At 40.9% G+C, this 24,741-nt stretch overlaps 1 protein-coding gene across 9 annotated transcripts in view; it reads left to right on the top strand.

The window, feature by feature from the left end:
• CTNND1 (catenin delta 1) overlaps positions 1-11,209 on the top strand; it is a 43,844-nt gene extending 32,635 nt beyond the window's left edge. For 4 of the 9 annotated variants that reach the window (XM_036996759.2, XM_036996750.2, XM_017668765.3 and 1 more), the window contains 12 exons: positions 145-298; positions 707-724; positions 1,162-1,230; positions 2,042-2,169; positions 2,272-2,422; positions 3,147-3,339; positions 3,712-3,826; positions 4,372-4,459; positions 6,626-6,688; positions 7,439-7,542; positions 7,951-8,037; positions 8,318-11,209. In XM_036996759.2, the coding sequence (XP_036852654.1) occupies positions 145-298; positions 707-724; positions 1,162-1,230; positions 2,042-2,169; positions 2,272-2,422; positions 3,147-3,339; positions 3,712-3,826; positions 4,372-4,459; positions 6,626-6,688; positions 7,439-7,542; positions 7,951-8,037; positions 8,318-8,329 (1,182 nt within the window). In that variant the 3' untranslated portion in view covers positions 8,330-11,209. The remainder of the gene's footprint in view (positions 1-144; positions 299-706; positions 725-1,161; positions 1,231-2,041; positions 2,170-2,271; positions 2,423-3,146; positions 3,340-3,711; positions 3,827-4,371; positions 4,460-6,625; positions 6,689-7,438; positions 7,543-7,950; positions 8,038-8,317) is intronic. The other 5 variants (XM_036996754.2, XM_073215799.1, XM_036996755.2 and 2 more) reach the window with 5 other exon arrangements.
• The last annotated feature ends 13,532 nt before the right edge of the window (positions 11,210-24,741 follow it).

Below are 24,741 nucleotides of genomic sequence, written 5' to 3'. Positions count from 1 at the left end.
GTGGCTTTGCTAGTGACGGATGATGGATCGGGCTGTGCTTTTGAAGATCAATATTTTAATATTTGAGTCATAGAAACCTGTACTTGCTGGGAAATCACTACAGACATTCTTTTCTCATTGAGCCTTTTACCTTATGTTCCCAAGCTTGTGGAGAACTGTGTTTGCCTCCTTCGGAACTTGTCGTATCAAGTTCACCGGGAGATCCCCCAGGCAGAGCGTTACCAGGAGGCACCTCCCAGTGTTGCCAACAGTACTGGACCACATGCTGCCAGTTGCTTTGGAGCCAAGAAGGGCAAAGGTGAGTCTTGGTTCCTTGTTCCTTGCTTTTTAATGTAGGGTGGGGAAAAGAAGGTATATATACTTTTAGCTTTAGGTGCAAAATAACTTGCCAAGCAGTATAGGATTCTGTCTAGTCGAGGATGTCTTTTTGCTCTGCGGCTGCTTCCCCTGTGTCGTGTGCTTCTAGAGGTGGTGATGGTGGTGGTGGTGGTGGTGGTATTGGTATCAGTGATTGGGACCATGAAGGACAAGTACTCAACTAATATGGGGCCTTCTGCCCTATTCCTCTTCTTGTTTCCTGTGTTTTTTCTTTTCCTCTCTGCTTTCCTGCTTATTGCCCATGATCCTGTTGACATCTGACATCTCTCTCCTGCATTTTTCTTCCTTCATTTCTTTCTGCTTTCCACCTTGGGTGATGCACTGGAAGATGAGTGGTTCTCCAGAGGTGAGTGGAATCTTTTAAGGCTCTATCTACTTCTAATTTGCATGTTTTGATTTTAGCTTCTCTAGTATCTATCTCCTTGCCTAACCCTTTCCTGTGGATGCATGTAGGAAAATTCAGTTGGAGAAGACTATTGAAACAAGTTTATTAGTTCTACCGAGCTAATGGCTCCTGGCATGCAGTTTCTGGGCAGCAGCCCTAATTACCAGAGCTCGGGACAATAATACAGCAGTGCTTACCTTTATCTTACTGGTCTGCTGCCTGTTCTCTGCAAAGTCCCTGCTGGAACAAGCTGGGGGCCTTTTTTTGTTTGTTTCTGTTTTTTTTTCCTCTTGATTCCTCTCTAATTTGAAGATTTTGACTGAAGAATAAAAAGTATATCAGATAGACTGTTTTCCTTTCTGAACTTTTTACCCTTCCTCCCTTTTAAATTTCCAAAGGGAAAAAACCTGCTGAGGATCCTGCAAATGATACAGTGGATTTCCCTAAAAGAACTAGTCCTGCTAGAGGTAAGTTATTTTTTTCTTTTCCATCTCCAGGGGTCTCATAAACATGGTCTGCAGATAAGTATTTGGTGGCCTAACAGTAGTCTGTGCAGTGTGGTTACTGTTCTCTCTTCGCCAGCTGAAGGATTTGGAGTGATGGTGGTCATAACAGACGACACTGTAGTGCTATAGTAGTAGTTTTGAAGGATTGCTTGTCATGGCAACTCTTAGAACATTTGAGGACAGGATAAGATCTTGAGGATAGTGTAGACCAGAAATTCCTATATCCTAGCTAGCCGCTACGTAGTCTAGGACTTACACTTCACTTGTTATAAGAAGCCTCTTTATCACAGTTTGGATCTTTATATCAATATGAAATTCACAGCTCCCCATGGGTGGAAAAACTTTAGGTGTTCCTAAATCTAGGATAGGCCCTTTTACTTAGTCATAGTAAAGGTGGACAGAATGACTCAAGTTAGCAGTAATTCATTTGAAATGAGTTTTCAACCCTGTGTGCTACCAGAGGGCAGACGAACCCTCTGAGTGCCAAGTAAGGCCAAAGCAAACTGGAGAGAGGCGAGGTGGAAGGAAAGAGGGGCTGCATAGGATGAGTTGATATCTGCTCTGCTTTTTCCATGGATGAGTTATTCTTAAGAAAGCATGGAATTAAGCCTCTGAGTTTGCTGGTGGGTAGGAGAATTGAGGAAACCTGATGGTATGTTTAGGAGCACAAATCCATCAATCCAGAGTACTAAGGCTGGACTTCCACCAGCCAGAACTTTGTATGTACTGATGAAGCTGATTATCCTGTGCTTTCTTGCCCTGTCTCGTGTAGGCTATGAGCTTTTATTTCAGCCAGAGGTGGTTCGGATATACATCTCACTTCTGAAGGAGAGCAAGACTTCTGCCATCCTAGAGGCCTCAGCTGGAGCTATTCAGAACTTGTGTGCTGGGCGCTGGACGGTGAGTACCTTTTAGAAAGTGGTTTTGGAGGTGGAAGAACTTAGCTAAATATTTTGCTGCCACTTGCAATCTGTCTTACCTCTCTTCATGGGCTACTTCCAGTATGGTCGATATATCCGCTCTGCTCTGCGTCAAGAGAAGGCTCTTTCTGCCATTGCTGACCTCCTGACCAATGAACATGAGCGGGTAGTGAAAGCTGCATCTGGAGCACTGAGAAATCTGGCCGTGGATGCTCGCAACAAGGAATTAATTGGTAAGGAGTTGGATGTTAGCGATTACCTCTGCATGTAGTACAGGTGCTAAATTATTTATTTACTGAAATGACTAAGAGGAAGCATGCTAGACCTAAATGTTTGTGAATCTGAAGGTTAGCAAGGGTAATTGTTTAATGGCCCTTAGGAAAACAAGAAGTGATGACTCTTCAAAGTAGAATTATAGCCATTATTTATTAAGAACTTCGTTAGTAGGCATTGTTAAACGCTTCTATATGTTCTCATTAAATTGTCATCATTTTACAAAGGTCCATTTTTTTAAAATAGAATAAGGAAACTGAGGGTCAAGGAAGTTAAGTAGTTTGCCCAGAGATAAGATAGCTCATGAGTAACAGAGCCCAGGTTTTTGTTTTTTAAAAACTCCTAATGACTCTATTCTACTGAGCTATTAAAATATTGAATATGCCATTTTCATTAGAATATCTGAAAGGACTGTGTAGCATATTCGATAAAACGTATTCACATTGTTTCAGTGTGGTTGAGGAAGGAAAGAATAAACAAAGGAATAGGAAGGATGGTAAGTTCATGACTATACCAGGTCCTTTGCTCTTTTGATATGGTAATCCTGAAGGAGAATGATACTCATTCATAGGGCTAGTACCCAGTGTTAATACGATTAGTGCAGTTAAACACAGCGTCAGCTCCCCGTAGTCTGACTCAGCTTGTTCTCCTTGCACACACGTTCCTTCTGTCTTACCGCTATAGGTAAACATGCTATTCCTAACCTGGTAAAGAATCTGCCAGGAGGACAACAGAGCTCTTCCCAGAATTTCTCTGAGGACACTGTCGTCTCTATTTTGAACACCATCAATGAGGTTATTGCTGAGAACTTGGAGGCTGCCAAGAGGCTTCGAGAGACACAGGGTATTGAGAAGCTGGTGTTGATCAACAAATCAGGGTGAGCTTAACACTTAAAATTACAACTGGAAGAATTTGAGTATGAGAGGGGAGTTGCTAGGAAGGGACTTCCCCCTTTTCTTTCTTTTCTTTTTTTTTTAATTTTTAATTTTTTTTCCCCCTTTGCTTTGTATGGTTATTTTCCTTCATTTGCATGTAAGATGTGAAGAACTATTGCTCTGTTTTCTGTCTTAATGTTGACCCATAAATTGATAACAGACTTTCCATCGAACTTTTTTGTCACTGTTTGGGATGGAATATAGCTGTTTTGGCATTATAGTCTTATGTTAAGTTCTGTTGGAGAGTACACATTCTCAGCTTCTTCCCTGGTCTTACATCCAAATTCCAAATGGTATTAATTTATCCTTAAAAGGAATCGCTCAGAAAAAGAAGTTCGAGCAGCAGCACTTGTATTACAGACAATCTGGGGATATAAGGAGCTGCGGAAGCCCCTGGAAAAAGAAGGATGGAAGAAATCAGACTTTCAGGTAGAATAACTCTTGGGACTGAGACTTTCACCATTTTTTTTTTCTTGGTCTCAGGTAATGCTGCTGTTTTTGGTTTCTTCTATTACACTATCACATTTCACCCAAGTCTGTGTTAGTAAAGAAATCATTTGGTTTATTCCTCCCATAAAAGAATGGTGCCTACAGTTCATTGCTGCTGAAACAGTTCTGGTTTTCCTCTGTGTCTCTGTGTCATAGGATACTGTAAACGCTGGAGGTAATGGAGGACCTTTTGACTTTTACCCAAAACTGCCATAGTCCTTTGAAGGAGTTTGCCATTTTCTCAGGCTGTGTTGTCTTCTGATAGTATGAGTGTTTGGTACCTTAGTAATCTTCTGTTCAGGAACACAAATAGAAGCCATAATATCCTAGTTTGTTTCACTATGTAGGTATTTATTTAACCCTTTGAGTTATCTTTTGGTAAGAGCTGTATTTGGGAATAGGGACCTAAAGATTTGTGCCCATTAGGGAATAAGATATGAGTGAATTCAGTACTCTGTGACATTGCATTTGGCACTTGCCTCCAGGTGAATCTAAACAATGCTTCTCGAAGCCAGAGCAGTCATTCATATGATGACAGCACCCTCCCTCTCATTGATCGGAACCAGAAATCAGGTACAGTATCCACGGGGCATACCCCTCTGTTTTTATTCCATCTCTGCTACTCATTAGTGGGCTTACTGTTTAAGAAATAGGATATTTATTTATTTCTGAATGAGGTAGTCTTTTGGCAGAGGTTAATAATACTTCACCTCAGGATTGTAATGTGGAAGCTGGTATGCTAGGCATTAGAAAAGAAAACAAAACAGGCATTAACCTGTTGTGATTCCCTGTCTTTGTGGACTTAAAATACCAGAAAGTGAGCCCTGGTCTCTCTGTTATCTATTTGAGATACAGTTGACATATTACATAGTATAAATTTAAGGTGTACAATGTAATGATCTTTGATATATGTCTATATTGTGAAATGATTATTTTTCTTTTTAAATCACCACATATTGCCAAGTAATAAATGCTTACTTTTGAATAATAAGAAAATACAGACAACTAGAAAAATAACCAAAAAATCACTTATTTTGCTCAAAGATAAATCACTGCTGTTTCAGGTTATATCTTTTAAACACTTGTGCCAAATTTGCCATGTGAGCAAATTTTTTCCCCAAAAGATGAATCACATTTTTTCTTGTAAAATGTCGCCTCCGCCCTAGCCTAAGTGTTATATTGTAACCCTTATTAGTGACACTTGGATTTTGCCATGATCAGGGTTCTTGAAATGTGGACTGAGGGTTCCCAGGTCTGTTGTCATTTGTGCTGATGGTACAAAAGCAGTGGTGATACTTGTTGCTGGGTGCTGAGCATAAACCACAGAGTTATGACATCAAACTTAACTAGTCATTGTAGTCTTCATTGCCAGCCAGGTACTTGTCATAAAAAAAGAGCCAGTTTCACTTAACAGTGTACTTGGTGGAGCTATTGTTTTTACCTCTGAGTGCACATCTTTTTAATATCCTGTGCTGATGAAATAGGAAATACTCATAAAGCACTCTGCTGCATTCTAAAGCATGATATTTGGCTTGAGGAAAAACACTTGTGCTGTAGTTTGAGTTGCTAGCTAGACTAGCCACTTTTTAAATGGAACACCATTTTTACTTGGGGGAAAAAATGACAGACAAACTGATAATTCAAACTTGGGTATTTGGCTGACATTTTCTCAAAAATGTATGCAGTGAACTTGTCACTTTGAAGAAAAATAAGGCAGTATATGCTGCAAATTTTCAGGTGAAAACTATAATTTTAGAAAACTTGGATCTGCCTCTGTGAGCCTGGTATCATTCTGATACTATAAAGAATTTTTCATGAACTCAGTGGTAATATTAATGAATGTGATTTTTGGGATACTAGATAACATTTAGAATGTGTTAACATTTAGAAGATCTGTATAACTCTCTGTACCAGTATTTTCCAAGTGACCAATGCATGATGTTTCAAAATCATGCATGGGCAATTGATCCATCCATTTAAAGTGCAAAACATAGACTGATAGATTTTAATTTAAAAGAGTATGAAGAGATCATTAGTTGAATTCAGATTCCACATTGCTGCTAACTTTAAAGAAAGAACTTGTTGAGTATTAGCATACTAACAGAATATCCACAATTATCTGAAAAGACTATTAAGATTCTCCTCCTTTTTCCAACTTCTTAACTGTGTGAGGCTGGGTTTTTCCATGGTTTTAGACCAAAATAACATCACAGCAGATTGAATGCAGAAGCAGATAAACCCAAAGGTTTAACTGAAGTGCTGTCTCCCTCCTAACCATTGCAGCTATCTTCTGTTAAGTTTAAAGAGAGGTGCAAAAACGTAAAACAATGCTTTTTAAAATTAAAAGTGTTACTTATGTTAACATGGAAAAAGTTTGCTGTTACTTTTACATGAAATAAATAATAAAAATTTCTCAGTATAGTAAGAGATAGTACCTGTAACCCACACCAGTGAAAGCTCTCTGGATCCTCATAATTTTTTAAGACTTTAAATGGGCCCTGAGACAACATAATTTGAAAATTGTTGGCTTAGAGTGAGTTGTTTCTTAAATTAAGAGTCTGTTGAAAAGGGATCTCTTTAAGTCCCTTGATGTTTTTGTCTAGTGCCTGGTACATAGTTGGGTGCTCGGTAAAGATCTGAGGGGAGGGAGGGAGGACAAACTAGAAAGCAGTTTTTATGATAAATAATAGAGTTTGAAGAGTTGCTTTTTGACTTGGGTAACTTTTTGGTTCCATATAGATAAGAAACCTGATCGGGAAGAAATTCAGATGAGCAGTATGGGATCAAACACAAAATCATTAGGTAGGTGATTAATTCCTGCCCAGAGTTATAGAGTAGTATGTCACTGGGAAGAGGAGAATGGCCTGGCTCTGCCTGGCTCTGCAGTATTTTCTACCACCCTCACCACTGACCAACCTGGAAGGGCATTGGCTGGACATTTCCAGTTGGAAGAATGTTAGGAAATTTAGTAAAACCTGGTCCATCTACTTTGACATTTCCACATGCTGAAATGTTTTAAAAAATCTTCAGATGCCTCCCCCATTACTACAGAATCAAGTTTGTATCCCTACACTGTTGCAGTCTTTTCAGTTTGACACCAGACTCCCTCTCTGTCTTCTTCTGATGTACTCTGTTTCAGACTACCTGGTCTAATTTCTTCACACTGTACTCCCCAAATTTTGCTCATGTAATACCTCTTAATTGGAATGTCCTTTCCATTTGTGTTTCTAAATTCCCTTCATTCCAAAAGGTTTAACTGAAGTGCTGTCTCCGTCCTAACTGTTGCAGCATCCTCATTCTCTTCTCTTATAGACAGAACTCTTCAGTTTAGCTTTGTTAGTATATGGCATATTATTTCATTTATATTGTCTTCCCAGTTAGGTTCAGGTATTTTTTTTTTTTTTTTTAAGTCAAAGACCACCAGACCAAAATCCCTTTCTGGAGCATTTGGCAAAGTTCAGCTTTCCTAACAAAGGTGCTTAATTCACATTGATCGGCTTAATATTATACACTAGAGGGAAATATCATGGTTCTGTGTCCTGTCTTCACTAGATAACAACTATTCCACACTGAATGAGAGAGGGGACCACAGTAGAACACTGGATCGATCTGGGGATCTAGGCGATATGGAGCCACTGAAGGGAACACCCCTGATGGTAAATTCTCTTATATACTGTTGCTGTTCTAACGCTAGATCTGTTTTGAAGCCTACCTGTTTTGTGAAATAGGAATAAAAGTACTTAGTGAAAGATGGTATCCTTTTCTGGTAGGGGTTTTCAGGAAAAATGGAAGTTTTGACTTATGTTGGCATTTCTTGGGCCATTATTCTGTGATAGTTGACATGGTGAGGGAAGGAAGACTGTAAACATGTTACTTATTTGACTAATAATAGCTCATCTACTCTCATACATGACTTCTTTTTGTCCCTGCCTTTCCCTTGAATATCTTGCCCTTCTTTTACTATTTTCCTATTTTAAGTTTATGGATTTGGGGATTGTCCCTAGATCTGGCACATAACTCACTATTTCCTTATTCTCATACTAACGACTTGCATGTGTTCACAGCAGGACGTGGGGCAGGAATCTCTGGAGGAAGAGTTGGATGTGTTGGTTTTGGATGATGAGGGGCACCAAAGGTCTTTACCCCCCATGGTATGTCCCCGTCACCCCCAAGATCGTCCTTGAGGAAGGAGGCCCCTCTGTGCCAGCCGTTTGCCAATCGAGCTGATCTGATTAGAGCAGAGACACTAGTCTCAGCCATGTGGGGCTTGGGGATGCTGCTTCTGTGATTATTACTTCCTGAGAGGCTGGGACATGCTGCTTGTGATCTGATTCTCCATTACGTGCTCTTTCCTTCCCTGCAGATTTGCTCAGCCACTTTTTTGGTCTTCTCCCAGCACTACTAACATCTCTTTCTCTTTTTTCCCTACAGCAGAAGATTTAGCACCACTGTCTCGGCTACATCGGGGCTTATAATATATGTACTTTTATTTTTGGTGGTGAAATGGACTGATGATTTTTCCCATTCTTCGCTGGACTATTGTGCCAACTGCCAGGCTGCCTCCTCACCTTAGAGCCCTAAGTGGCTGCCTTCTGTTCATCAACTCCTAACTTCTTCCAGTGAAGCTTAATTGTCCCTCCTCCCCACTCCAAATCCCTTCCAACTGCTCCCAAGAAGCCTGACTCAGTTATATGCATATCTTGAGAAACTGCTGCGAATTAGCTTTTTGCCAGCTCTCCGTGGAACTCTTGGCCTTGTGTGAGGGAGGGAGAGAGGGACTTTCTACTGGAAGCTGTGGGAAGAATTGGAACTTACATACTGTGTAAGTGATGTCCAGCAATCTGATAAACTGATGATTCTTAATCAAGATTTTTTTTTTCCTGGTGGGGGAAGGGACTTGTTAATTTCTGGGGGGAATGGGAAGTGTGAGCTCTTCCCATATTCCTAATGACTATTTTTAAAGCAAAAAAGGTGGGCATCAGTGGCACATTCTACCCGGCCAGGGCCCATGATTAAGTGAAGGTCTCCTAGAACTAAGATTAAGAAACTTGGTGTCCTCATCTCCAGGGCAGGGACCATCAAAGACCAACAAACTCCATCTCTTCGCCAGCCTCATGCCAACCCTGGGCTGCTACGCTGCCCCTTCCTGAGACTGTCCCTGACCCTCTTCTCCCATCCTGTGGTGGTGTCTGCTGGCTTGGCCTGGCCATTTCCAAGAGGCTGTAGAAAGAGGAGAAAGTGTTAAAGAAGACTTTTTGGGTAAGAAGGAGCAGAAAGACATCTGAGGAAGAGAAGAACCTCTAGGAGGAGCTAGTAGGGATGCGCATGAATCAGTTAGTCTGAAACTGGCAGGAAGCTTCAAAGCTGACCCCCCTGCCCTTATTTCTCCTTTTCCTCCCCATACAGCCCTGTTTCCTCCCCTGCTTCCTCCCTGGATGGGTTGGCTGACTAAAGGACTTGATGTACATACTCCTGCCCCCTTTACCCTTAAAAGGTGGGGATTGCCCCTGGCTTTGCCTCTTCTTTGTGCCTTTGGCCTGGGCTGCATCTCCTCCTTCCCTGCCATGTGCCTTTCTTCGCTCTGTCTCATTTCTCATGATTTTGCAAATTATATTTTGTTGCTTTCTTACCCACTCTTGGCCGTAAATAGCAGAAAGAAGAGAGGTAACCTGGAGAGCCTCAGATTCCCCATTGGGAATTGTTATAGCCACTAATTTCCGTCATAGCAAGCTTTTGCTCAGTAGTATATGGTCAGGATTTTGCGAAAATCCTGTTCTGATGAGCCTCAGTTTATGGAGGAGTGGGTGCTATGACACTTACTCTTTCATTGCCCAGAATTTACCATCATCTCTGAGGGGGATGTAGGGAGGTTGTATCCATCTCCTCCATGCCCCCTACCCCCCATACCCAGTGCTCCCTCCTCTCAGTTTAGTATATATTAGCAGATTGGGCTACAGGGATCAGCTGCTATGCTGGTTGATTTTTTTCCTTAACCCTTTTCCTTATTTGCCATTTACTCCTCCCCTTAATCTAAAAGCTCTGTTTAATGCAACTGGAAATCTTTATCCTTCTCCTGTCTTCTCCCTTCCCTTATCTATTGAGGCTATGGGGTAGGAGAAAAGTGCACAGCCCACCACCTCCCTTCCTCTATGCATTAAAATCCCTTGTTTACCCTGTTTCCACTGTCTGGCAAAAAGGAGCCTTTCCTCTCTGTGACTCAAGAGCATACGGCACAGGGGAAATCGCCCCCTTGTGGATGGGGCACCACTCCTGGTTTCTCTTGTCCACTTCTGCTCTTTTCCTGGTGCTCTTTTTCTTGGTGGGTTGTGGGTAATAGAACAGCCATGGGCTTTGTGGGACCGTTAACTGTTTTTTTTTTCCTTTTTTGTTTATAAAAACACTAAACATTCAATTCCAGAGAACCAAAAATCCCACCTTCCCACCGAACACTACTAAGGGGCATGTCTTATGTTCCATACCTTTTCTGTTTTTCTTTCTCTCTTGTTAATGCTTTTAAAAACAAATGAGTTTTTTATATAAATAAAGTTTTTAAAGTGTGTATGTGGGGGGTCTGTGTCATTTCTTCACTTTAAACTCACTCTCTCCCCTCCTCTTCATCTTGGTTAAACTCCTTATATATCAGTATCCTTTTTCTCCCCAGAGCAACCAGAAGGAGGTTGTTATATGGGGTGGATTCATTTGATCTCAATCCCAGCTCTATCAAGCAACATTCTTTTTAGTTATAGATGAAACAGTTTTCTTCTGAAGATTCTAAAAGTTAAATGTGGCTAAGTAGAGCACAGTGAGCTAAGTAGCTTATTGCCAGCTTAGAGATTGGAAACCCAAGTATAAATAATGGCTTTCATAGTCAGTGGCATTTTGTGGCAACATTTGACAAAACTAGTGTGGAATAGAGCCCATTGCAATACGTGGCTGCCTTGAATGTAACATAGGTAGAAGATTAGAAGCTGCCAACTCTTAACTGCTCTCCTAATAAGGAAAATAGGGAATTAAAAGGCTCATGTATATAAGTACCAAACACTGGGCCACGATGTGGCTTGTCAGACCATCTGCAATCCTTTGGTGAGAGGACAGGGACAGGCCTTGTAGTTTCCTTGTGTCCTATCAGATTATATATGGGTAAGTAGCAGATACTTCTTGGATTACCTGGGATTGTCTTTACTGCAGAGGCCAGTATTAAGACTGATGGGAAGAGATTTGTTTCTGGGGCCCCTATTTCCTGTTACTGTAATATTGAGAACTTATGTAAAATGCTGTCTGTATGCCCAATTTTTGGATTAAAAATAATATAGCTGCTTCTGATGATGGTCCTGTTTCAATTTTGTTGAACTAGGTCTTGGGTATGAAAATTTTCTTGGACTAGTGAGACCAGGAACTAAGCATTGTAGCTGATAACTTTTTTAAAAGCTTGATTTGTGTCCGACAGATGTAGTTTTAGACTAGATGGTTGAAGCACAGAGCCTAAATACTATTAGAGTTTGCTTTCCAAAGAGGTTTGGTAGACCCACTTGAGATGTGTTTTTCTGTAGAAAACCTGGCTACTCGTGAATAGCCATTATTTCTGTTAGATTCTTTATTACCTGCTGGCAGTGAGCTATATACGAACCGTACTCTACTCTCCCTGGATTGGTCCATTTTATCTCATTCAATAAATATTTACTGAGCATCTTCCACAAGGTAGGCATTGCTGTGGATGTTAGGTTTAGACTAGAGAGTGAAATGGACACTTTCTTATAGGTTGCATGCAATCCATGAGAATCTTATGTAGCTAAGATCTGTGGTCTTTTAAAAACATTTCTCTGCCCTTACCTAAATTAAGGTGTTAAACAGAATGATCTGTTAAGCCCCTTATATATCTTAAGTCTTGATGCTTATTGAAAGCCTCTTGGTATCTCTTACTAATACAAACAGGAATCCTGCGATTTCGTCAAGATTTGCCATGTGTTCCCTGATCCTTTTGAGCCCTAGTATTCCTGTAAGTGGCAATAGATCTGCTCAACCACGCTTCTGCCTCAGTTGAGACTTTTTTTGTGAACGTGTGTGAAGTAAGTAGCTGTAATGAGTCTTGCTGTGACATTTTCTGACAGTGCAAAGCTAAATCTTACTTGCCATTTGTTCCTTCTTGCTGAACTAATAAACTTTGTTATAAACTGGTAACTTCTCACCCAGGAAGAGCTAAAGACCAGTCTTTCTAGATGATCATTTCTCATTTTGTCTTCTCTTCACCTCTGAAGTATAAGATAGTAAAGGTTTGTCTTAATATTTTCATGGAGTTGTAGACCAACTAAACCTAGCCTTACGGATCTGAGTAAGTACACAACAGTTGCCTGGGAAGCTTGTTAAAATACGTAGATTTCCATGTTCTACTTCCAAAAACTGATTCAATAGATGGAACCCCCTGAATCTGAAATCTTGATAAGCCACCTGTGTTTTCCTGATTTCTGTGGTCAGTTAATTGCAACTTGAGGTACTGATGTAGTGACTTAGGGCTCCAGCCTCAAGCTAGAATCTGGGATGACTGGCTCTAGCTCCACTGGCAGTAATACTAGTTTTATGATAGGTGTGGTAATAACTACAGTAAGGGGGAATTCATAGAAGAGAATGTTTATCTCGAATGAATTTCTGTAGAGTTTGAGATAATAGTGATAAGCTGTAGCACCTTGGGTAGGAACTTACCTTGCAAATCATATGTAGGTAATGTCCAGGTTGCTGAGAGATGAAGCTAGCCCTTGATATGGGGCCCTCTAGGGCATGAAGAATCCCCTGGAGTTGCTGACTTTGACTAATGTATCATTTCTGGCTACAAAGGGTAAGTGAACTGGACAGCAAGTAGCCTCGCTTGCCAAAGCCAAGGAGGTGTGTCTGAAAATTTAATCACTCTTGAGAGACATCCTACCTCCAGAAAGCACAAAAAAAGTAAGACAAGATAGTAGGGGCTAATTTCTTATTTCATATAACCTGAACACCTGTTGACTTTCCTGTTTGCATCACTTAAAGCATTAGTTCTGAAGCTGATCCACCCAGAATTTAGGGGCAGATGCGGATGGAGAGAAAGCGGATGGAGGGAAGTGAAGTAGGGAAAGTTTCAAGGCAAATAATCATTTTGGCATGTCTGCGTAATGATATCCTGAACTTGGGTTTTCTCCTTTTTATGTAGTGTGAAACGACCAGAGCCAGCTCTCTGCAAATGGATTGAGTCAAGAGCTTCACGCCTTGTTTGTAGTGTAACTGTAGGAGCCATAAGCATTAGTGTAAGCACGTGGCAACTAGCTTTTTAGATTTTTAGCCAAGGAAAAAGTGCTACACTCTTCTCTGTGCACAGCTTTTACTGTTGGAAAGGACAGGTTCTTTAACTTCGTTGAGAATATGGAGGAATTACTGTCTGCTGTTTTTCCCCAGCTATCTCTAGCCGTACAAATAGTCTGAATGCTGTAAGGCATTTGTGCCTTGAGCAGAAGAAAAAATATGGTTGTTCCAGGCACTAATTAATCTGCTCTTGTCCTCATCTCAAGCTGGTTTTCTTCCACCTTTAAGGTGAAGTTAGTGCTGGTCTTCTGCAAACTTCAGACTTCTTATAACCCATTTTGTTGTCGGAATCAAGAGTAGAAGTGTAGTGTGTATAGTCACAACTAATTCAGGCTTCTGTTGTTGGCATTTTGGTGGGTTAGGTAATCTGAAAAGTCCTTCCGGCAGATACAAGACGCTGGGTAAAATATATCTGCTAAAAAATACTTCTAAATACATTGCTGAACAAGCATGAAAGTAAGGAATCTACAGATCATCTAAATGAAATGAGAATCGCAATGCTAGGAAATAAGCAACTACTAACACTGCTTTTTCCTAGTTTTTGTCAAACTTGGCAGACTTTACTCATCCACTTTATAAAGTGTACAGGATGTGGGAAACGACGTGAGGAATCCAGCAGGTGACTAAGTAAAGCTGGGATACCTTCTGTGTGAAGGTGAACAAAAATTATAGAAGAAGGCAGCAAGGAACTTAATTTGTCTCAACCTTGGTGCTAGTTGGAAGGAAAAATATGTACAGTACCTTCCCTGAGAATTCATAACCACAAGGCCCTCTGGATTCTCAGTCCAAATTAACACTACCTGTGTGGTCCAAAGTAATCTTAACCGGGCAATTTGAAAGTGGTAATTGGTCGTGCCTCCAGGTGGTTTCTAGAAGAAAATGCAGCCCCTCTAATGCCTCCATTCCCACAGGTAAACTCCCAAGGCAAATGAGCAGCCCCACTCAAAAATTGTAAGATAGACAAAGAAATGAGGAATCTGAGTGACAAAAGGGACAAAAAGACACAGAAGCAAGCTGATCCTTAAATACTGAAGATGTTGGCCTTGTCACACAGACTAATGAAATAACATTTTGATTAATGAACTAAAACAAGTTTGGAAGTAAGAGATGGCAGCAACCCAGCAGATTTGGAGGTTGTGGGGAGCCTATTTGAGTTAGAAAGGAAGAATAACAGATTTGAAGTGAAAACTTAAAGTAGAGAAATTGAAGGGGTACTAGTAAATTGGAAGGTAGTTCTCAATAAATTGTCCAGAGTGCAGTCCAAAGAAGGAAGAATGGAAAACAGCAAAGAAGTTGAGATATGTACAGTAGAGGACATGAGAATGAGAACTGATGTACATTATGTAGAGCCTCCTAGAGGAGGTAAAAGAAAGAGGCAATATCTAAAGAGAGACTAGCAGATAAATTTTCAGATTTGGTGGAAGGCAATAAACATCAGAATTAGGAATCCTAATGAATTCCAAGCAAGATAGAAAACAACTATCTAGAGACATCGAAGTAAAATTCAGAAAAATTAAGATTTTGAGCAGCTAGAGAGAAAATACAAACAACCCAGATGGATGACTTCCCAGCATAGGCAATAAAGGCCAGAAAACTCGAGTTCTTACCCTTTATCCTCTTAAGAACAAAACATCTTATGGAAATTGACACCGAGGGACACTTTTTTAAGAAATGGGGCTAACAAACAAAAGCTGTTTGCTACTCAGAAAAGGTAATTCTACAGGATGTTCTTGAGGCAGAGAGAAAATGATCTCATGAAGTCATATTCAGAAGGGTCACTGAACAAAGATAATGGTAAATAATGCTGGTGAAAAGTAAGTGAGCATTAACTAAAAGTGGTATGTGATTTTGGGAGGGGAATAGTGACTAGAATTAAATACTCGACAACAACAGCATGTAGGCTAGGGTGATTAGAACACTTGTTTTCATGTTATATTCAGGAGGACAGTAATGATACTGATCAACTTAAGACTTGTGAAACTAAATACCCATATTAGCTAGTATAACCGCTAAAGAATAAAGCGTTAAATCTCTCAACAAGCAGAGAAGAATAAGAGGATGGTGGGGGGAGTTAAAACTAGGTGCTACCCAGAGTACCAGTCACAGGAGGAGTTGGAGAGCCTGCCTCTCTATCACAGTACTGGGACATAGTACGTGGCTTATGAAGTACATGTGTATAGAAGAAGTTAAGTGTAAGAAGGGGCAAAGAACAGATGAGGACAATTTCCATTAAAGTGAAGTTAAAATTAAAAAAATTTTTTTGCTGTCTAGTAGGTGAATTGGTCAGCTTGACTTAAAGATAAATGGTCAAGACAATATTTTCGCATCTTGGTGACTGAATTGCCTGCTGACTCCTTGAATACAAAGTCTGAGTAGCTTCACCGGATTCCAACAGGGCTTGACCCATTACAGGACTGGGCTAAGGCTGCAGGCTGCCCTTTGACATGAGGAAGCTGTACCTTTTTTGCAGGACAGCTGGCTTTGGTGCAGAAGAGGACCAAAGGGAGCACTGGGCAAGCTCATCCCTGAGTCATGCGTCATTTCCTGGGCTCTAAGATGGACTTTTTTGGATTGTTGGTGATATGTCACTGTGACACACATTTGCCATAGACATTTCTTGTGATCCACGTAAATAAAGTGTCTGCACCTGCAATGTGATGCATAGAGATTATATGGGACCAAGATGTGCTATCTGATATCATAGTCAAGTGCCTGTTGCTTTAATCCATTGTTTCTTTTTGTTGGGGTTAGTGTTCCTGAAATCTAGCTTACAGATTTTTGAGATGATAGAGTAATTACATCATCTGTATGACTATCTATGTATGTATGTACAGTCAGGCTCTGAAACCAGACTTTCTGAGTTCAAGTTCTTATATTGTTTCTTAGCTGTGAGATTTGGGCAAATTTTTTAAGCTTTTGGTGCCTATCATTATATGTAACCTGGGAATAATATCTACACACAGTAGGGTCATTATGAAGATTGAATGCAATAATGAATGTAATTGCACTTACAACAGTGGAAGTGTCTGGCACATAGAATATTGTATTGCATCAATCACTAGGTACTTTTGTATATATGCATATATAATTAATGCTTAGTTATATGATTACTCTGCTCAGTTATTGCATCCCAGTACTTCAGGGATGATTTCAAGGGCAACCGAAAATAAAAGCAAGTTGTGTACATGTGCAGCCCCTGGTCTAGGAGGGGGTAGCATTAGTCCCTCAGTGGGAAGTTATGACTTTGGTCCAGACCCTGTTCTAAGTTCTTAAATGTTAGGACTGTTAGGAATGAACCTTGCAGGAATTAATATTAAGGGCTTAGAGACTGCTTTGTTGCAGGCCCAGGTGGATGTAGCCTTAAGGCTGGTAGTGCTTGTGATAATCACGCATAGATGTCTCAGAACCAGGATGGGAATCACAAGATACCAAGGTTTTTCTGTATGTGAAACCCAGAGAATTGAAGGAGTCTTCATGCAGAGCCCATGAGAAATAGGAAGGGATTTAGGTGAGTGAAAGAATGAATAAAATCTATATATATTTACTATGTGCTAGGCCCTATACTGGTGATAGAAATCTAGTGAGCACATACCCTTGTTCTCAAGGAACTCGTGGTGAAACTACTTCACCCTGAGGGCAGAGTTTTAAGCAGTGAAGTGACCAGATGACTAGCCACAGAGAAACAGTATGGAGTGGTAAAGAGAAGATGAACAGTTAGAGGAAGCTGCAAGATTCTAGGCAAGAGATGATGCTTAGATTAGAGCAAACGTTTATCAGTTTCAGGTCTTTTTAGTATTGGTGGCAATAGCTAAATATTTAGAGCAAACTGTGTAAGACATTAAGGCTTTGAATACATCAACATTTCATCTTTACATCAATCCTATAAGGAGGGGAATGACATGAATATATATCATAGCAAGTATTTTGGGGCCAAGCTTTGTGTTAAAGGTTTCACATGCATTATTTCTGTTCAGTATTTACAACTCTGATATTCCTCTTACAGATGAAGAAATCCTGGAGCTGTTAAGTAAATTGTCCTGGGTTACACTCGGTGACAAAGGTCAGGCTGACCAGATTTGTTTGATTCTAAATCTTGCTTTTCTTAAACTAAGGTATAATTGACATATAACGTATTTGTTTCATAATGAACAACATGATTCTATATTTGTATACATTGAGAAATGATCCCCAAATAACACAATAAGTCGAGTTAATACTCATCATTATGCATAGTTATAAAAACTTTTTTGTGTGATGAGAACTCTTAAGATCTATTTTCTGCAATTTTCAAATATGCAGTACAATATTACTATCAACCGACAGGTTAGCCTATAGGTCATACTTAAAACTGTTGGAGTATGAGAGCTGGCCAGAGCGTTAGTGTGAGCAGAGTGGAGGGCTTAGGTTCGAACTCTGGTAGTGGACATCAATATTGAACAAGGGAGAGGAGATCCGACTAGTGACTAAAAAAAGGACGAAAGGAGTCTGGCTCTGGTGGTGTCACTAGGGGACTGTCTAGCTTAAGGGCACTTTTTCTCTTCAAGTCCGCATGACTCTTCGCCAGTGCAAAGAGAACTAGCCACAGAGTAGAATGTGCTTTGATCTGTTTCATCTTTGGATGATATGTTTGTTTTCCTTCTGATCTCCCCATACTGCTTGTTTGGATCTTGTTCTGGGGTCTGAGGTCTGGAAACCTAGAGAGCATGGATTCAGTCTTGTTCAAACTCTCCTTCAGGTATAAAACTAAGATTCAGTATCCTGAAGGACCACTTTATCAACTGGGCAAAATGGGCCATAGCTCAGATTCTTCCTATTATCAGGCTTGTGCCTGACTGTCCTGTCTCTTCTTCCTACTGTCTGGCTTGCGGCTTTGATTCCTGTCGTTTTACTTTCCTCTCTGTCTCTTCTAACTTCTAGTTGCTGCTGATCCAGATCAGCCCTGGCCAGCAGCCTGTCGAGAACCAAAAATCTCTGGTTTTATATCTACTTGCTTAAAAGTTTGTTCCTCTGAGTGGTGAACATAGCCACCAGGGCAGAGCTACATGCAGGGCACATTACACCCTGTAACTGATGGAAGGAAGTCACTTTATGCAAGGCTGGTCCTGTGAGCCAGTCTTCCTGCAGAACAGATTGCCAGCTCGCTCGGGGTAGAAACTGAAAGATTGGCAGGACTGACCTGAGAACACACATCCCCTTTATTCATTCTTTCCCTTCATGTCCCTTTGGCTCACTGTGGTTCCAGCAGACCTATTTGCCCCATCACCCCATGCTTTCACAGGAGCAGTGCAGGCTGGGAACTTGCCCTTACAGAGCAGTTGTCGACCTATGAGATAATACAAGTGAAACACCAAGCACAGAGCCCGGCAGATGTGGAGTGTATGAGCACAGGGCATCCACCAGTGACGTAAGAGATAATAAATGGGTGCCCTCTGCTGGCAAAGCCCCTCACTGCCAGGGGCCCCTCTGGCAAGAGGGCGTGCATACTCAGCAGCTCATACCCTAACCCCACCCTGCCACTTAAGGTTGATTTAAAAAAAAACAAACTTGGTTTATATTGACTTTTTTTTTTTTGGCAAAATTTAATACAGATTATAGTTAAAATTCCTCACTTTTGTATGTCATTCCTCAGGAATACTGATCTGTTGCGTATCTTTCCAGATATATTTCTATGTGTGTTTAATTCCATTAGAAATATGTATGTTGGATAATCTATGCCTGCTGTATATATTGCTCTCTAATTTTTTACCTGTTAAAAGTAGGTCATGAACATATTTCTCCTGCACATAGGTTCTACCTTATTTTCCCCAGGATTGCCCAGTTTCTGCTCTCAGTCTGCCATAATGTCATTTAGACCCTGGCATATTCCTGCGTCTGGGCCATTTTTGTTTGTGTGTGGCTAACATGGAACCCAACAGCCCATTTCCTCAGGAGGCTGAGAAGTACGGAACGTTTAGCTAGTGCCCATGATCCTGTGGTTTGAATGAGCAGAAATGCCTGCTGCCCACCACCTTCTCCAGGGTTCAGCCTATCAACCTCCTCACCCCACCCTCTAGGGGATTTGAGAATAAGCTTCCTACTGCTCTGTTCCCCTGGGCAGAGGTGCTAAGCATCACACCCTCCCCTTCCCTCATAACACACCATGGGGAATTTTGGCTTTTTCATTCATATTTCATTCGAAGATGAGTTCTGTCTGTCATCTCCAGGTGTGATGTGAGTGCAAAGACAGGAAGCGGAACACAGTTGGCTTTAAGTTCTTGCCGGACGTTTGAAAGCTGCAACCTGTATCCGACTTGTTACTGAAGGAATTCCTAGGAGGTCCCTGGCTCAACCTGAGTCTCACGGTGTCTACTCCATACTTTTGAGAAGTCAGGCCCCAAGCTCGTCTTTCTTGGTCTGGTTAATGTCTGACTGGGCACTTGATGACTCAGTTCTGACTTCATCTTTACTTCTGGAGGTCTGGTGACTCTTATTCTAGTGATGGTTACCTCATTGCTAGTTGCTTTGTAACTTGCATTCTACATAGTGTCACTTCAGCTGTACTTTTCTAAAGTGGAATCCTGACTCCATTAATATTTCATTCTTCTTGCAAACACTTGTTGTACAGATGCTAGGGCCAAAGGCTAGTCCTATCTTTGAGGAGCTCCCATTACAGGGATGGAGACATTAAACTGATAAGTTAAAGAGGTACGTATTATTATAATACCTTTCGTACTAGAAGAGGTGAATGCTGCTAGGAGGAGGGCCAGGCTTCACTGAGGTGATATTTTGGTTTGAAAGGATATCTAGGATTCCACCAGTTTCGTAGGAAATGAAGAGGATGGGGGAAATGTTAAACCATACCAAGGGATGGAATTAGCAAAATGCGGGGTTTGGTGTAGTGCTTACAAAACCAATGAATTTAATTGAACTACTTGCAAGAAATAAAAAAAATGGAAGGGTACCTACAGATTTAAAGAAAAACATCAGCCCATCTCAATGCATAGGTCTTATTTAATGCTGAGATAAAGATGATATTTTAAGAGATAATGGAATGTTTGAACACTGGATACTTGATATTACGGGATTATTATTTTTTAGATGTGACAGTGGTATTGTGGGTTTTAATTCCTTTTCAGCGTGAGCAATGTGATGAAATTTTAGTGGATGAAATGTTAGGAAATTTGCTTCTCAGGGTGGGGCAAGAGTAGATGAGATATAAATGAAACAGGTTTGGCTGTGAGCTCATTGAAGGTTTGTTGTGGGTATATGGAGGTTTAGTATAATATTCTTTGATTTTTATGTATATTTGGAATTCCCCATAATACTTTTTTTTTTTTTAACAAATGCTGAAAAAACTATTTGAGAGCTAATCATTGGAAGTAGTTGAGGCACAGGGCCGTGTCGATAGCGGCAGGAAATGGGACTAGGACGAGGGGCAGGTGGTGATGGTGGTTGGGTTATGGGGTTCTTTTCTGCCATACACACGCCAATGCGTTGCAAGCCACTGGAGACCTGAGGTTCTGTGGTGGTACCTCTGGAGCAGCCACAAGGATGGGGATGCATTTGAGCAAGAACAGCTTTGCTTCTAGCTGTTTTATTAAATTGGGCTTCTGGGTAATACCTCATTTACAAACAGGATTCTGAGGCTTTAAAACATTTCTCTAACCATTAGGGAATAATGGAATATTTTGAAGACTGTCACTTGAGCTGTAGGGCAGGCACATTGGAGGTAGGGAAAATGGCTTAAGAGACTATAATGATACCACAAATGAATGAGAAATTCCTTTTGAGAGGAATTTAGCTAATAAAGATTTGGTCTGGGAGGTAAACCTTTAATGAGACTATATGTATAGTAATTGTTTCCCAGGCCACAATCCTGAGAGGGACAACAAAGAGGGTGTGGAAATACTCTCACTCCTTAACAACAGCCTCTGAACGCCTCTAGCGTGCAGGCTGGACCAGGTCCCTCTCCCAGCCCATTCTTGGCAGAGTGCCAGGAGAACTGGGTCCTCCTGCGCACCGTGACTCAGGGAGGGAGCTGGAGAATGAATCCAGTTCCTCGGGCTCCTGGTGACCACCCCATTGTCGCGCCCCCTGGCTCACCTGCAGCTGCCTCTGATAGGCCCACTGCATCTGCTTGACAGTACTCCAGCTTCCTACAGCAGTTGGAACTCCAGACTGCAGCACCCAACAGGTAACCACCCTTTCTTCCCATACCTCCACAACTTAGGAGGTTGTCTGCCTGGGAAAATCCACCTCCCCTCCAGTTACTCTCCCCTGGGGCCTAATGTCTCCCTGACCCCTGTGCCTTTAAGCCACACACCCTTGCAGCAAGTGGCCTGTGGCTCATAAAAATAAGCTATTAACATTGCAGACTTACAGGCGAAATGGTCTAGGTTCATCCTTCACAGGTCTCCACCCCTCCATCTTGGTTTGGCCTGGTTTCTGATGGTTTGGCTTTGTGGGTTTTTAAGAAAAAAAACCCTTGCCCTTGTCCTTCTGACTTGATGCTTGATTGAGGCCTCCTTAGTTCTTTCTGTATTCATCACGACAGTTCTTAACTTTCTTGAATTATGGAACTTCTTGAGAGCCTGATGATATTTGTGTACCTTCTCCAGAAAAAGTACACACACACAGTATTTTCCCTACATTTTCAGAGTTTCTAGAATTTTAAAGCTGTGCTCAATTGTCTTGGAAGTCTTTTGATGGTGGTGGTGATTGATAAAAATGCAGTGTTTTTGGCTCTGCCCCAGACCTATTAAGTCAGAATTTCTGGCAGTAGAGTTTAGGAATGAGCAATTCAAACAATCTCCCTGGAAATCTTAGGTACACTAAAATTCGAGATATTCTGCTCTCAAATATCAGCTTATCTTCACAGTCTTTCTCATCTTCCCCTCCCAGCCACTTAACTATGGCCACAGGGGTTCAAACTGGAGTCCTGGTCCTTAACCAGAGAAAACTATTTTCCTGTAGGGCTGTAGTGAGGGCCCTCCGTGGAGAAGTTCTAGAGTTGGACCATGGGGCCAAGTGTCTTTCATCTGTAAGCTTAGTTCTGAATTTAGTCACATTTCCCTCCTGTTACCCACCTTTGGTCCGTTCTTCCTGAGCTCTCCTTTCCCTGGTCTAGAGTGGAGCCCCCCTGCTCTGGAGAGGCAGATTCACACCCAGAGGAAGATGACCTGTGCACGTTTGCCTCGTCTTGGTCACAGTGTCCCTGTGCGTAGCCAGAGGTTCCAAGAGAGGTGGCCATGTAAGTGGGGTAGAGAGATGCAATGAACAGGTTTGCAGAGTCAAGTCTCTATGCCAGCAGGTCCAGCCATATCCTTGAGGTTCAAAGCTGATGATACAGCAGAGAAGGGCATTGGGTGACTCCCTTTTGATTCTTTTCACTGGCCATAAAATTTTTAAAGATGTAATAATTGAAAACAATTTGGAAAGTACAGAAAGTTGTTTTTTTTGTAAGAAGATAAATCAATCATAATCTTGGGTCCTGTCATCCAGAGGCAACCACTAAACACTGGCATCCTTTCATCCAGTGTTTTCTATAAAAAAGAATAACAGAACTTGTTCAATATAAGCCATACAGTTACCGCTTCTGTCTAACATTGTTTTATAACATTTCCCACTTAATTCTTAAAGGCCACAGTCCACAGTCTTTTTTCATGGCGGCATGATATTTAATCAAATGGATGTACCATTATTTAACTTTTGCTCAGTTGTTGGGTACTTAGGTGTAATATTTATGTATCTTATTATAAAAATGCTGTAATAAACATCTCTGTGCCTAGATCTTTGTCATCTGGATTATTTCCTTAAAAGAGGAATTGCTGAATCAAAAGTTAGGAGCATTTTTAAGGCTCTTGATATACTATACTGAACTATTTTCCGGAAAGATGAGCTCAGTGGGACTTAGCCATACTTAGATGTTGTACTACCTACAAAAAATACTTCAAAGTGTTTGTGCACAAGCAGGATATTACAGTGAAGTATGGTAAATAGGACTGAGGGGAGGGAATAAACGGAAGCACCCCTTTCTCCCTGAGGAGAGGAGGGGGCTGTTTTGTGAATACCAGGAGCCCAGCTTTTCAATGCTGGACCACATCCTCTCAGAGACATTAGGATGAGTGAAAATTGTGACAGAGTTTTGGACTATGAGCCCCAATCCAGTTTGCCGTTGGTATTCTAAACTCCCAGGAGAACTGCTTCCTTTGTTCTTGTTCTTTCTGCCATGACTACTGTTACTTCCCCTCTGCTAAGACGACTATCTTTTCCCCACATTGTTTCTGCCTTGAAATTGAAATAAAATTTTCTTCCTTTGGTAAATAGAAATTCTTGTTGGCTGGCTCTGGATCCTCAGCTCTGTGACCACCCCCATCCCCCATCTTCCTGGCCCTGCTCAAGAGTGGCTTTACTCTTGAACATGACCATTAGTAATATTTTTTGGATCTGTCTCCCTGAACAAGGGAAGCAAAAATAACAAGTGGGAGTACATCAAACTAAAAAGCTTCTGTACAGCAAATGAAACCACAAAAGGAAAAGGCAACCTACAGTATGGGAGAATGTATTTGCAAATGATAAATCCAATAAGGGTCTTACATCCAAAATATATAAAAAACTCATGTGATTCAACACCAAAAAACCAAATAACTGTTAAAAAATGGGCAGAGGACCTGAGTAGACATTTTTTCAGTGAAGACATACAGACGGCCAACAGATATGGAAAGATGCTCCTCATCATTAATCATCAGGGAAATGCAGATCAAAACCACAATGAGATGTCACCTCACACCCGTCAGAATGACTAATATCAACAAGACAAGAAATAACTGGCAGACAAGACAAGAAGTGCTGGCAAGGATGTAGAGAAAAGGGAGTCCTTGTATACTGCTGTGGGGATTGCAATTGGTGCAGTCACTATGGAAAACATTATGAAGGTTTCTCAAAAAACCCAAAAATAGAAATACCATATGACCCAGTGATTCTACCTCTGGGAATTTACCCAAAGAAAACAAAATCACTGATCTAAAAAGATACATGTATTCCTATGTTTATTGCAGCATTATTTACAATAGCCAAAATACGGAGACAACCTAGATATCCATCAGTAGATGATTGGATAAAGAAGAGGTGGTACATATATACAATGGAATAGTACATTGTAAATATATAGTAAATATGACATATTTACTCAGCTATAGAAAAGAATGAAATCTTGCTATTTGCAACAACATGGATGGACCTAGAAGGTATTATGCTTAGTGAAATAAGTCAGACAAAGACAAATACTATATGATTTTACTTATAAGTGGAATCCTAAGAAAGAAATGAACAAAACTGAAATAGACTCATAAGCACACAGAACTGGGGTTGCAATGGAGGAGGATAATAGAGAAATGGGGGAAATAGATGAAGGGGGAAAATAGAATTTGGTAACGATCTGGTCAATGGTTACATGAGTGTATACACATGTCAGAATTCATTAAGCTGTACACTAAAATGTGTGCATTTTACTGTGTATACCTCAATATGAAAAAAAAATCAGCAACAGG

This window comes from Manis javanica, chromosome 11 (genome assembly GCF_040802235.1).
Source record: "Manis javanica isolate MJ-LG chromosome 11, MJ_LKY, whole genome shotgun sequence".
In the NCBI taxonomy this organism is placed as follows: domain Eukaryota; kingdom Metazoa; phylum Chordata; class Mammalia; order Pholidota; family Manidae; genus Manis; species Manis javanica.
This window is presented reverse-complemented; position numbering and strand designations above follow the sequence as displayed.